Below are 13,865 nucleotides of genomic sequence, written 5' to 3' on the forward strand. Positions count from 1 at the left end.
TTGCGGGTGTGTATTTGTGTGAGCGTGTATACATATAAATTTATGTACACATCTGTATTCAAGTGTTGAGATACTGTATTTTGCATACAATTTTGTGTCCTCCCTGCTTTTTAAAAATTATAGAGTAAATCATTCACCAAGTCATGGGAAATTTTTCATAAGCAGCATTTTGATATTTCGTTATTTGCATATACGTAGCTTTGTGAATAATTTGTGTTCGTTTTATTTTCTGAGGACAGATTCCTCAATGTGGATTTACTGTCTCAAAAGAATATGAATGTTTTTAAGGCTCACAAAGAATATTGCTGGAGCCTGCTTTTCAGAAAAGCTGCTTTTTTAGGAGTAGCTTCTGCTCCTGCCAGCAGAGGGTGAAGTTGTATTTGTTGCCTATTATTAGTTGCTATTAGTAGAAATACTCACAGTTGTCTTGGGGTCAAGGAACTCTTTCTTTAATCTTGCATTAGTTAAACTGTTGTTTTAGCTTAACCTAGTTCAGCCTTTTTGGATGGCAGTTTGGGAGTAGAAAAAGTTTTAGCTTCTAAACTCTGAGACTTAACAGTTTCACCTCCGTGAATCTAATGTACAGAAATACATTCATAAGAGTACAAAGATTTATGTACAAGGGTGTCCATCGGGAGCATTATTGAGAATAGCAAAAATTCTAAAACTCCCTGTAGGGAAATGATTAAATTCAAACACAACCATTCTAAAGGGACTGTGTAATCATTAAAAAGGATGAGATAGGTGTCCCTAAGTTAAAATTTGCATGGAAGTATGTTGAGTTGCTTGCTCTCTGATCAGGGGCAAAGCTTCTGTGTGCACGTGTGTGTTTGCAGGTAACACCAGGGGTCTGGAAGTCAACCATCAAACCAGTGACAGTAATCACTTCTGGAGATTGGGACACGGTGGACAGTAGGGAGGGGAAGAGCCTTTTCACTGTTTGTGTTTCCTGGATCATTTTAATTCTTTCAAAAGAATGTGTGTGATTTATCATTTAAAAATATAATAAAGGGACCTTGCTCTTTGTTTCTATAATTAATGTTAATGAGGTATTCAGAAAGGCTTTGCTTAGAAATCCCAGATAGTAAAGATACATTTATAGACTTTTAAACTCAAGTTCAAATGAATAAATTCATAAAGGCTTTTATCCAGCGGGACAATGAGAAAAACAGTGCCCTGTTCCCTTTGTGCTTAGACGTGGGACATTTGTGGCACCGCAGGTTAGTGAGAGGCTGGGGGCGTCAGCTGGTGTGGCTTCCATGACAGCCGTGTTGGAAAGACCATACACAGCTTCTCTGGTCATTTTAATTCATTATTTAGTAATTACCGTGGTCTAAAATCGGGTTCTAAGAAGCTGTTAGATTTTATAGCAAGTAGATGGGATTTCTATTTTTTCTTTTTTTTTTGGCTGCATTGGGTCTTCGTTGCTGTGCGTGGGCTTTCTCTAGTTGTGGCGAGCGGGGGCTCCTCTTCGTTGTGGTGCGCAGGCTTCTCACTGCGGTGGCTTCTCTTGTTGCGGAGCACGGGCTCTAGGCACGCGGGCTTCAGTAGTTGTGGCTCGCAGGCTCAGTAGCTGTGGCACGCGGGCTCTAGAGCGCAGGCTCAGTAGTTGTGGCGCACGGGCTTAGTTGCTCTGTGGCATGTGGGATCTTCCTGGACCAGGGATCAAACCCGTGTCCCCTGCATTGGCAGGCGGATTCTTAACCACTGCGCCACCAGGGAAGTCCCTCTAATATTTTTTTTAATTCATTGTTTTCGTTTTACTCAGATATAGTTTAAAAGAGTATGATAACCCAGTCCATTAAGGAACACAGGAATTCATTAAATAATTTTTTAACATATACTTTTTTTCTAATTAAAAATCACTGTAATAATACAAAAAAAATTTAAGATAACAATAATTCTATTTTGGTCTATTTCCTTCTAGTATTATTTTCCTCTATTTGTAAAATTCAGATCATACTATTATATAATTTGTATCCTGCTTTTTTTTTAAACTTAATTAACTTAATTTTTAACTTAATTATTGTGAGCATGTAGGAGGCTGTTTTGAAAAGGTGCTGTGTGATGAATTCTCATAGACTTCAGATAATTCCTTTATAACAGACAGTCCACCCAAGTGTCTTTATTTGTGCCTTGTATCTCACCTGTGTCCCCAGAAGTTTGACGTGTTTGTTTAGATGTATAGTCTTAGGTTAGATTACAAGCTTGGGTCTTTATGAAATTTACCAACCTCCCTTGCGTCTTCCTAATCCTGAAATGTTCCACCACGTGGAGATGTGGACGACCCAGTAGCGAGTGTGCGCCTTTTGCACTTTTGTTGTGCGATGGAGACTTTCTCCAGCGGCTTTGCTCTGACGTCTGCATCCTCTTCCAGGTTTTACCTCGGGGGACCCACAAGTGTGCGAGGGTTCAACATGCACAGCGTTGGGCCACAGAGCGAAGGTCTGTTGTTCCCCACAGCACACCAACTTGAAAAAATCGAAATGACGGTTACTTCTCATTTTTGAGCGCATGTATTTGTTTAAATCACCGCAATAATAGATACTCGTGTTTCACCAGTGGAACTGGCACCTAACACAGCATCCACCACACAGCAGGCACAGAAAGGTGTTTGTTGAGGAAACTGTAGAAGATGAGAAAAGATAGCTAAGCAGAAGATACACGACAGTCACTTGTGATCCCATTGGCCAGAGTTGACGTGTGTGAGCATTTTTGTTTAAACATGCACATCCATGCACGTGTGTTGTTTACATAACTGTTCTAACTTGTTTCTCCTACCACCCCTCAGTAACAGTATATGAATAGATTTTTATAGGAATAAGTACTTTATCATTTTTAATGGCGGCTTATTTCATCTGATTGACAAACTATAATTTTTTTAAACTAATGTACTTTATTAAAAAAATTTTTTAATATATATATATAAAATAACTTTAATATTACAGTAAACAATAAACATACATTTTTTTAAAAAGACTTAGAGAAAATACAGCTAAACATTAATTATGGTTTTATCTGGGTGATGGGAATTATGAATAATTTTGATAAGCCTTTTAAAATGCATTTCTGCACTTTCCAAATTTTCCACAAGTTTACATTAAGCTTGTTTGTTTATTTATTGAGGTATAGTCAATTTACAATATTATAGAAGTTTCAGGTGTACAACATAGTGATTCATAAAATATTGACTATATTCCCTGTTTAATGGACTTTATTTTTGAGAGCACTTTTAGGTTAGCAGAAAAATTGGACACAAAGTACAGAGTTCACTGTATGTGCCCGTAGCATCCTTTATTATTAACATCTCGCGTTAGTGTGGGACACTTGTCACAATCGATGAGCCAACACTGATGTGTTACTACTAACTAAATTCCGTAGTTCACGGTGGGGTTCACTCTTTGTGTTGTAAAGTTTCATGGGTTTTGACAGTTGCATAATGGCATGTATCTACTACTACGGTATTTTACAGAATAGTTTCACCACCCTAAAAATTCACCATGCTCCACCTATTCATTCCTCCCTCCCTTCCTCCCCCTCAATTACTGGCAACCACTGACCTTTACTATCTCCATAGTTTTGCCTTTTCCAAAATGTCATATACTTGGAATCATACAGTACGTGCCCTTTTCAGACTGGCCTTTTTGACTAAATAATATGCCTTTAAGTTTCCTCCAGGTCTTTTTTTTTTTTTTTTTTTTGGTCAGTGTACTTCTTAAATTTTTGTTTATGTGTACACATATATTTTAATTAAAGTGTAGTTGATTTACAATATTATATTAGTTTCAGGTGTACAATATAGTGATTGAGTCCTCCGTGTCTTTTTATAGCTTGATTGCTCATATCTTTTTATCACCAAATAATATTCCATTGTATGGCTGTACCACAGGGTGTTTATCCATTCACCTATTGAAGGACATCTTACTTGCAGGACATCCAATTTTTTGCAATTATGAGTAAAGCTGATATAAACATCTATGTGCAGTTTTTTATCTGGACATAAGGTTTCAACTCATTTGGGTAAATACCAAGGAGTGTAATTGCTGGATTGTATGGTAAAACTATGTTTAGCTTTGTAAGAAGCTGCCAGACTGTCTTCCAAAATAGCTAACATTTTGCATTCCCACCAGCAATGAATCAGAAAGATAAAAGCCTTATCATTTTTAATGGCTGCATATTTCATCTTCTTGCCTTACTGCGATCTTTTTAAACCAAATCCCAAGTTTTAGACACTTAGACTGTTTTCTTTTTTCTTACGTTTATATAACAGTGTATCAGTGAATAACGTAACTGAATCTTTGTGCTCATCTATAAGTTTTACTTTATAATATAAAGTTCTAGGTGTGGAATTGCTAGGTCAAAGGATTTTGAGTATCCTTGAATATCCTTAAGGTTTTATATTGTCTCAGGAAAGCTTGTCTCAGTCATACTCTATCCAGCAATGTGTGAGAATTCCGGTTTCTGGAACTCTCTCCAGTACTTGACATTATATCAGAGGATCTCCACGTGTTATTAAAAACTACAAAAACGTCATTTAAGTAGATTCATGTTATGACATTATAAAATATTCTATCCTGATTTTCTTAACTTTTTTTAACATCTTTGTTGTTTCCACTTTATATTATTATAAATAGTGATTGCTCTGGGCGTAAATTTTTGTACAAAATATAAATTATTTCTTTTCATTTGTTTTTAGAGTGCTTTATTAGTGTGTCTTTTTCTTTTTTTGAAAAGTAATATAATTTCTTTTTCACTATAACAAGTATTATTTAGTGACTAGATGAAAGTTTTGGAGTCTTCCATTTTCCTGAAAATTAAAACACTGTGGTATTTCATTTAATTACCTATTAAAAGGCTATTGGTAAGATTATATGAGCAAGAATGTAAATTGCTGTAACTTTTCATGAAAGCAATTTGACAGTATTTATCAAGAGCCTAAAACATATATATACACAAGGACTATTGATAATAGAACCAAACTGAAAACTGGAAACCCAAATGCCCATCAGCAATAGAACAGGCAACTAAACAGTGGTGTCTTCACACTGTGGAGTATTATACAGCAATGAGGATGAACAAGTTAGAGCCACTGGCTGGGTGGCATGAACAGGCCTCAGAAACATGCCAAAAAAAAAAAAAAAAAAAAGCCAGATCCAGAGGATGCATACTGTATGATTCCATCTGTGCAGAGTTCAGAGACTGGGTAAAGTGATCTATACTGTCGGGTATAGATCAGGGTAGACAGGTAGTGCTGTACTTGGCATGGGTGGTGGGTAGTGATTAGAAAGGAGAACAGGGCCTTCCGGGGGGGCTGCACTTGTCTGTTTCTTGGTCTGGGTGCTCATTATATGGTGTGTTCTGTGCCTGGAAATTCACTGTGCTGTACACTTAGGATGTGTATACTTTTCTATGTGTATATTATACTTCAAGATGGTTTAAAATACCTGTGTGTGCAAGGAAGCCCATCACAGGTTAACGTCCACTATCAAGAAATTCAACACCAACATGACAGTAGTCAAGGGGTAGATCATTATATTATGGTACATATATGTGATTATTCAGGCATCAAAATCACATTTTCAAAGAATATAAAGTATTAAAGGAAAGTGCTTATAATATAGTAAACTAAAAAAAAAATCAGGACTGAAATGTATAAAAATAAAATGACTTACATTTTGTTTTCTTATTTAATTATTCATTATAATTCACTGGATGAAAGAACACCAGATGTTAGCTGGTTATCTCTTAATGGTAGAAATTAAAGGAGAATTTCCTTTTTTTCTACTTACATATATTTATCACATTTTGTACAATGAGTATATTACTTTTATGATTAGAATAAAATAGGTTATTTAAGAAAAGAAAGGAACACTTGCTGGGAAATGAGAAGCAAACCCAGTTGACCTCCTGCTTTCAGTCTGTTCTTTGTTTCCTCTAGAACTTCAGTATTAATAGCGGTTGAGGAGATGCTGGAGCCTTTAAGTGAATAGGCAGTTCATTCCTTGAGGTTAATCTTGGAGACAGCCCATATTTTACTTTTTCATGGTCTGTCATTTTGTATTAAAGGGGACTAAGGCACTTTACAAGTAGTATTTTGTAACAAAGTATAAACATTTCAGGGGTTTTTGTTGTTGCTTTAATGTTGTGGCTCTTTACAGTTGAAATGGTAGGGACATTTTTAGAAATAACGCAAATGTATACTCTCAGTGGATAGTCTTGAATTTTGGCAAAAAGTAACCTTTGCCCAAAAAAACAAGACCCAAGTGGTCAGGAACCTTTAAAAATGAGCCTCTTCTCTGAAGATGCTGAGCTGAGACAGCGTCCTGGTGCAGCGGGGGGCAGACACTGCGTACCTTTGGATTAATAGCATGTCCGGCCACTTCCAGAAACTGCAGAGACATTTTCTTCATTTGGTCTCTCTATGTTGTGGTCTTGAAATTTTTGCAGAATAATGCATTTCATTTGCCAAGTGACAATGATCTGGTCATCTGCAGTTGTGGAAGAAGTGATTTCCATGAGTTTACTTGTTTTATTCCAAGCATTATACAGATATGGTAAATTACTGGCTTCATTCTTTCCTAAATTACACATTAGCTTTTTTTTTTTTTTTCCAGTTAAAGCAAATTATAAAACAAACCAGGAGAAGAAGAAAGATTATTTAAGCAAGGCCGACAACGTCAGGAGTTATAAGGGCAGCTGCTCACAGAGCTCGGGCACTGAGTGTGTTGTGTTCACAGCACACACCTCGCTCGTGTATGTGGTGGGACGTCAGTGTGGTTTTGAACCTGTGACCTTGTTTTGATCCGCACTCCTTCCTTGACTAGGAGACTACCTGGGCGGAGAAGCGTACTGGGCCGGTGGCCTGCACCTCTACACCCCGTTACCTTTCCGACCGGGCCAGGGCGGCTTTGGAGAGCTCTTCAGAACTCACTTCTTCCTCAACGCAGGAAACCTCTGCAACCTCAACTATGGTAAAACTCGGACTATTTAGCAACCATTCGGCACAGCTGACCTTATGTTTAAAAGCACAGGACACGAGTGGGTGTCTGTGTCGCATTTAGATTGCGTCGTCTCTAAGAGTAGGCACTGTGCCTGCCTGAGACACCTGCAACACCTGATGCGGTGCCCAGAGTGAAGCTGTTGGTCGAATGGCTGGAACACGCATAACGAATCGTCATCGAATGCTGCCTTGCAAAGAGAAACCTATCTGTTTAGCAAACGTTTCTCGAGCAATGAGTCTGTGCCAGTGGTTACGGCCACAGAGCTGAGTGAGACCTGGTCTCTCCCCTAGGAGCTCAGGGCCGGGCGAGGCGCACACACGTCCCCGGCTTGGGGAGGTGTCTGGAAACCAAGGCTTGGAGTAGGGCTTCCTGGGCAGTCAGCGGTGGGCAAATGCCATTCTAGGCAAAGGGAACAGAACGTGCCAGGCCCAGAGAACTGAGGGGACCTGTGTTCTTCTGGGACGGTGAGGAAGTACGGTCCCCAGCCCTGTCTTGAGTTTGGGCCTAATCTCACTTCATGCATTCTCCTCGAGTATCTAGGCCTGGCTTAAAAGATGACCAGAGGCCACACAGAGAGGGAGAGCCAGTGCTGTCCAAGGACAACGTGGGCGGGGGACCACGTGCTATTGGTCACACCTCCTCTTCTCTCTCTTCAGGGGAGGGCCCCAGAGCTCACATTCGAAAGCTGGCTGAGTGCATCCGCTGGTCTTACGGCGCCGGCATCGTCCTCAGGCTGGGCAACATCGCGCGGCTGGAGCTGAACTACTGCGTCCCCATGGGCGTGCAGGGCGGAGACAGGTAGGTGCTGGGAGGTTCTCTCCACAGGTACACGGCACTGTCTTGTCACTTTGTTTTGGACATAGTTAATCACTTCACCAGCGGCCTTTAAGATTCAAGACTTCAGGAGAAATTGAATAGTTAGCAAAAGAATGAAAACACAGGGATTTTTGTCCATGGGGTTCTCCATACAGGTTGGAGGAAAGGCCGTGATGTGTTCCCGTCCCCCCACCTTATGCTGTTTGCACGTGTCGTCAGGTAGAGGGAGCTCCTCTGGCGGCCTGGCTGGAGGTGGTGGCCGCCGTTTCAGGTCCTGCCCTAGCAGAATGAGGTGTTGCCGGTGGGGACTCTGCAGGCCGGGAGCCCGGAGGCTGGGTGGGCGCAGCTCTGCTCCGCCGCAGAGGACCTGCCTTCTGGCCTTCTCCACCAGTCATTTTACTGAACAAGATCTGCTGAATATTCGTGGATGAATATGGTATAAGGCCGATTACAGCTACAGAAATTAATTCTGTTTCTTAAATTATTTGGTATGCATTGTAGAAATTTCAAGAAGTCCAGAAGTATTGTCATGATAGTATGTAAATAATACCATGGACTCGGGGCTTAAACAGCAGACTTGCATCTCTCGCCGTCCGGAGGCTGCAAAGTCCAGGATCAGGGTGCCGGCGGGTTCGGTTCCGGGTCAAGGACCCTCTTCCCGGCTTGCAGACGGCGCCTTCTCACTGTGCTCTCACCTGAAGGGGGCAGAGAGCAGGCTCTCTGGTGTCTCTTCTTACAAGGACACCAGTTCCACCAAGGACCCCATCTTAATTAAGTTGCCTCATCTAAGGTGACTTAGTTACCTCCTCAAGGTCCCACCTCCAAATACTGTCACATGGCAGGGTTGGGGGGTGGGCGTTTAGTGCTTCAGCTTGTGAGGACTGCGGGACACGGACATTCCGCCGGTAACCTAGTGTTTCTATACATTTCAGGACTCTAGGCTGTATTTTTGTCTTCTCGGTGTTCTGTCTACATTCAGCTGTGATGCTGAGTCACAGCCAGGCTTCCAGCGTGAAGTTGTAGTTTGTCCTCGTTTAAGGAAGTACTCTACCAGTCTTACTCTCTCTGTCTTCTGCTTCAGCGTGGTGGGTGATGGTGTTTTGAAGGGAAGCCGCATTAGGAAGCTTTTAACAAAGCTTTGTTCTTAGGTGCACGTCAGTGTCTGTCATCCAGACCCTCTGTGGCCATCGCTTCAGGAGAGTCTGCCCTCCTCCGCTCTCCCTGGAAGGCTGGCTTGGCCCGGGGCCGCCGTGCCGCCCTGTGATGTTGGAGCCCTTCCTTCCCATGCCCTCACGGGTCTGCTGCTCTGACGACTGTTAGTTCCCCTCCACGCCTTGCCTTTTCCCGGCACAGCGCAAAAGCTGAGAAGCGTCTAGCTGCTCCGGCTGAGTGTGCGCCGGAGCCCAGCTGCACAGGCTCGGAGCCCAGCCTGGCTGCCCCGTGGCTGTGTGGCCCGGGGTGAGTTACTTAACCTCTCTGGGTCTCCGTTTTCACATCCGTAGAATGGGTGCTAACGATAGTGATTACTTTGCAGGCTTGAGGACTGAATGAATTAACACACACGCAGCTCGTGGAGCAGTACCCAGCGTGTTGTCAGCAAAGCTGGTTGTTTCTCGTGTTGTTGCTGCTACTGGTACACTCGCCCTGGCCAGCTGTTCACAAAGGAAGCAAACCGTGTGTGTGTGTGTGTCCCCCGCCATCCGCAGTGGCACTGTGTGCGCCACCTGGCTGGCTGTGTTTGAGACATGCCGTAGATGGGATGATGTGGCCTGATTTCAGGGATAGTGAAATGTGGGGAAATGTGCACCTTCCCTAGAGCAAGCTTTGTGCATTAGATAACATCGTAGCTTCAGGAAATGAAGCTAATGTTGCGGGTTGCTTTCTGCAAAACCTTGTTCCCACCACAGGCATGGGCGTGGGGCTCCCTGGCATAACAGCCGGCTGCTGATTGAGTCCTTGCAGGGAGCGGCAGAGGTGCGGTGATAGGCCTGCACCAACACCGGGATGAGGTCAGATAGAGCCGGCTAAGCCTGCGCTTCTCCAACTGTAATGTGCTTGGGTCTGGAGGGGGCTGCACTGCCGGTGGGCTGCGCGGCCAGCCCTGCCCTGTCCGTCCCTGGCTGTGTGACCTGGGCAAGCCCTGCTGGCTCTGGGCCTCCGGTCCTTCAGCCTGGAAGGCGCTGCCGTCCCGTGGCTGCAGCATCATCGGAGGCCACTGGGTGTCGCTGTGCTCCCGGAATCCGGGTGCTGCTCTCGGGAGCCCGGCTTCGACTACCTGCCTCCCCGAATCTCTGCAGGGGGTGGAGTGGGTGCGTTCACCACTCCACTCTGCTCTCTCTCTTCAGGTTAAATTTGAAAATATGTTTCAGCCATTAATTTCAAATGTGGGTTCTGAAAGGAGGAAGCATGCTGTGCAGGTGGTATTTAAAGACCGGAACGTAAGGACGCTCCTCTGCCCCCCAGGCTGCTCTGTTCTGGGGTCACGGTGGTTGCAGCAGGTGCTTCTCGTGTGCAGCGTCCCTGAGCAGGGGGCTCGCCGTCACGCAGCGTCTGGCTCTGTTTGAAGTTTTGTCATCAAAATTGGAACTTCGTGACGTTTGAGTGATCTTGCCAGGGTTTAATCTTCATTTCTAAAATTAAGCAGCTAGCAGGATGGGGAGTTACATGTGTGCCATCATCCATAGGTCCCCCGCCCAGTGAGTGCAGTCGCTCTGTAATTAGGATTTTCAGACCTTTACAGAAATGGAAACCGCTTTGAAATATTTGGTGAGTTTTATACCGGAGGTGACGTGTGACACTGTTGTCTCTGCGCTCTGGCGGCGAATGCTCTGTCTTACCGAGTGTGGTCCCTGGAAATGCGCTGGTGACTGAGGCAGCTGGCCGGGAGGGCGGCGCACAGTTAGTAACAGAGGAAGACCAGGCAGGGGGTCGTGGAGGGCCTCCCGGGGGAGGTGATAGCTCCAGGCTGCAGAGCAGCTGGAACCAAGGTGTGCAGGCATGCAGTGCCTGTGGGCGCCAGCTTCTACCCTTCCGCAGGCGCAGAAGTGAGGCGCGGGGCGGCCCTTGACGCAGGCGGGGCCTGAGTTCCCGTCACGCTTGTCCCCCACCCGTCTCTGCCTTCCAGCCTCTCTGGCCTTTTCCCTTCGGGCACACGCCAGGGTCCCTGAGTTCTGGCCCTCGTCGGCCTGTTCCCTGCTGAATTCCCTGTGCTAGACCGGCGCCTGGCGTTCCTGGGGGCTGGCTGGGGGAGGATGGGCGCCTGACGCTGGGGGACCCTGGCGTGGCCTTCATCATGAGCCCTTGGCGCCGAGTCCGAGGCGGGCCGGGTGCAGGCAGGGAGCCTCCGGGTGGTGCTGGAGTGGCGCAGCTGGGCCGCCCCGAGACTGCCGGTTGGAGGGCGAGACTCGAGACTCGGGGCCTGTTCTGGGGCACCTACTGGATTATAAACATATAGGCACAGGGGACACAGAACAGGAAGATGGGCGTTTGGTGAGGCTGTCTCTGTGCACCTGGCATCTGCGACACTGTTTTGGATGTTTGTGGTGGGTGTTTTTCCTGTGACACGTTTATATGGTCTCTGAACATAAACCTGTGCTTGTAAAGTGGTTTAATCTGTTTACAGTTGGAGTAGACGAGCCTTTATTGGAATGGTTGCTTGTTTCTGAATCGTGTAAACCCAGGGCTTGACTTATTTTGATCTTGATCAAGCCTATTTTCAGACATTTTTCTAAACAGCGAATGCAGGCAGGGACTACTTTTATGGACCTAATGATATAAAAGGTAAAGGCACCTCGTTTAGATCTGAGCAGAACCAAGTTGTACAAACACAGTCATGGTTCTGACTGTGGATCTTTGCCTTTTAAGGACGGTGGTGAGGTTTACTCAGGGTCACACGGAGACTGTAGCTGTCCCTTCTGGTCAGGTGACTTCTGCTGATATGGTTGATTAATGAGCGCCCTTGACCCCACAGAAGGTCAGTGACAACAGTTAAGATTCTCTCTCTTGAGTCCCTTAATTGACTCAATTAATCAGATATTTCATTCCCACGCTGAAAAAGAAAAACTTTCTGCCAGTTTTCAGGTGCTGTAAGTTCTGAGATTGGGTGACGGCACAAGTGTTGTGACAATAGAAACATTAGCTTTCCTCTGAATGAAGGGGCTGTTCTCGTTATCCAGTTTTGCTGGAAACTCTCCAGAACTTGCAAAACTGCTGTGTTCCACAGACGCACCGTCAGCTGCTGGGTGGGATTCAGAACGTTTTTTCCCTGGAAGCTTGTGCTTCCTGGTGTTCGGGTCCCGGGGTTAGGCCCTCTGTCCCGAGTGCAGTACTGGCCCTGCCCCTGAGCGCAGCCAGCGGGTGGGCGGCACGGGAGTCCATCCTCCGCGGCGCGGGCCGCAGGGGGAGCGGTTCTCGGCCTAGTGGCGCACCAGCATCACTGTGGAGTCTCAGGAATACGGCTGCCTGGGCTGCGGCCGGTGATTCTCGCCCTGCGTGCGGCCGGGGCTCGAACCAGGACGTCATGGAAACAGCAAGGCCTGCAGCGGGACGTCCTCCGAGGCAGCTGAGGCAGCAGGGCCCGCGGGCGCGCTTGCGTTTGGGTCCAGAGTTCTGCTCTGAGGCTCCTGCCGTGACCGCAGCCATCTCCTCACTGCCCAGCCCGTTTGCCCGTCTGAAAATGGGCTCAGTGGTCTGTCAGCCGGTGAGAGAGCAGCACGCTGAATGTAACCTGCACAGCGTCAGCGGGTAGCAGATGTTGCAACCCACGTGCCCTCTTTGCATCCTTCCTTTCCTGGGAAAGGAGCAGGTTCTAAAGAGGCAGTCAGGTTAAACCCTTTGGGGCTGTGGGTTCTGCCATCCGCCCCGCCCCCTCCTGGTCCCCCCTGTGTCCTGTGTTTTGCCAGGGGCCCTTCCACGGCCACGTCTCTGATCACCTGTCTGCTCTGCGCTGTGCAGAAGGTGCCTCTTCTCTGGTAGCCTCCGAAATAAACACGAAGCTTTTCTTCCCGCCCCAGGAGTTTTGTTTTCATGAATATTTCTCTCTCAGTCCTTCTCTTGTCTAGTTGCCGGTTGGGTCAGGATTGGGGGGAAACAGAGAGGAGTAGAGAAGGGAGCAGGGAAGGGGGATTCGTGTCTCCATTTTGTTCCCTTTTCCATCTTCCAAAGGCTGGTTCTTAAACCAGCAAAGGAGGGAGTGGCCGGGGACAGCTGGTGAAGCCGGGTAGCCGGGAGGGAGGAAAGAGGTGAGAGGCGGGCAGGAAGAGCCTGGGCCTCCCGAGAGGCAGGGCCGCCCAGGCATTGCTTCTGAGACGTGCACGTTTCTGGAATTGTGCAAATGGCAGGGTGAGCAGAGCAGACCACAGTGTTGATTTCCTGCCTTAAAAAAAAAACCAAAAAAAACCAAAAACCTTTTTTTTTTAGGATCTGTGATGGCGTCCAGTTTGGAGCTGGGATAAGGTTCCTGTAGCTGATGCAAAGCATCCTGTGTCCCCTCCAGCAGCAGCTCTGGGACTCGGGCAGCAGTGAGTCACTCGGTGCCACACACTTTCTCTCCAGATAAACACGTTTCATGTGATTCTTTGAATGCAGTCCTTGTGGGAAACCATGTCAATAAATTTTAAAGACAAATACTCAGGTGCGCTATGGATGTGATTTGCTTTCCACAGCCAGCGTGCCCCACGCCGGCTCTTCCTGAGGACCAGGTCAAGTCGCCGCGCGTTCTTTCACGTGTGCCCCGCCGGGGGGAGGGACATCAGATGTCTCCCGATTCTTCCTCATCCCGCACTCTTCGGGTCTCAGTGTTCGTTCCCGTGAGTCAGAGTGAACGGCAGAGCTCGGAGGAGACGCAGGCCCACCGCTGGGGGGCGTGTGTGCTGTGGCTCGAAGCCGGCTGATGCCGAGGGGCCCGCATCGGCGGGAGCTGCAGTCGCAGGGTCATCTCCGTGTGTGTGAGCGCCCTGCAAGAAGGAACCACGTGTAACATCATGGACGGAGAGGCAGAGAGGGAGGCATGTTCTCTGGAGGGAACAGCAGCACCATTTATAAAGACGC

The 13,865-nt window shown here is 46.4% G+C and overlaps 1 protein-coding gene across 1 annotated transcript in view; it reads left to right on the forward strand.

Moving 5' to 3' along the window:
• Positions 1–13,444, forward strand: part of SAMM50 (SAMM50 sorting and assembly machinery component) — a 31,190-nt gene extending 17,746 nt beyond the window's left edge. Inside the window, exons 12-15 of the mRNA XM_059937121.1 lie at positions 2,378–2,445; positions 6,825–6,971; positions 7,658–7,799; positions 13,236–13,444. Coding sequence (XP_059793104.1) covers positions 2,378–2,445; positions 6,825–6,971; positions 7,658–7,799; positions 13,236–13,281 — 403 coding nt within the window. The 3' untranslated portion in view covers positions 13,282–13,444. The remainder of the gene's footprint in view (positions 1–2,377; positions 2,446–6,824; positions 6,972–7,657; positions 7,800–13,235) is intronic.
• The last annotated feature ends 421 nt before the right edge of the window (positions 13,445–13,865 follow it).

The sequence above is a fragment of the Balaenoptera ricei genome, chromosome 10, assembly GCF_028023285.1.
Source record: "Balaenoptera ricei isolate mBalRic1 chromosome 10, mBalRic1.hap2, whole genome shotgun sequence".
NCBI classification, from domain to species: Eukaryota; Metazoa; Chordata; class Mammalia; order Artiodactyla; family Balaenopteridae; genus Balaenoptera; species Balaenoptera ricei.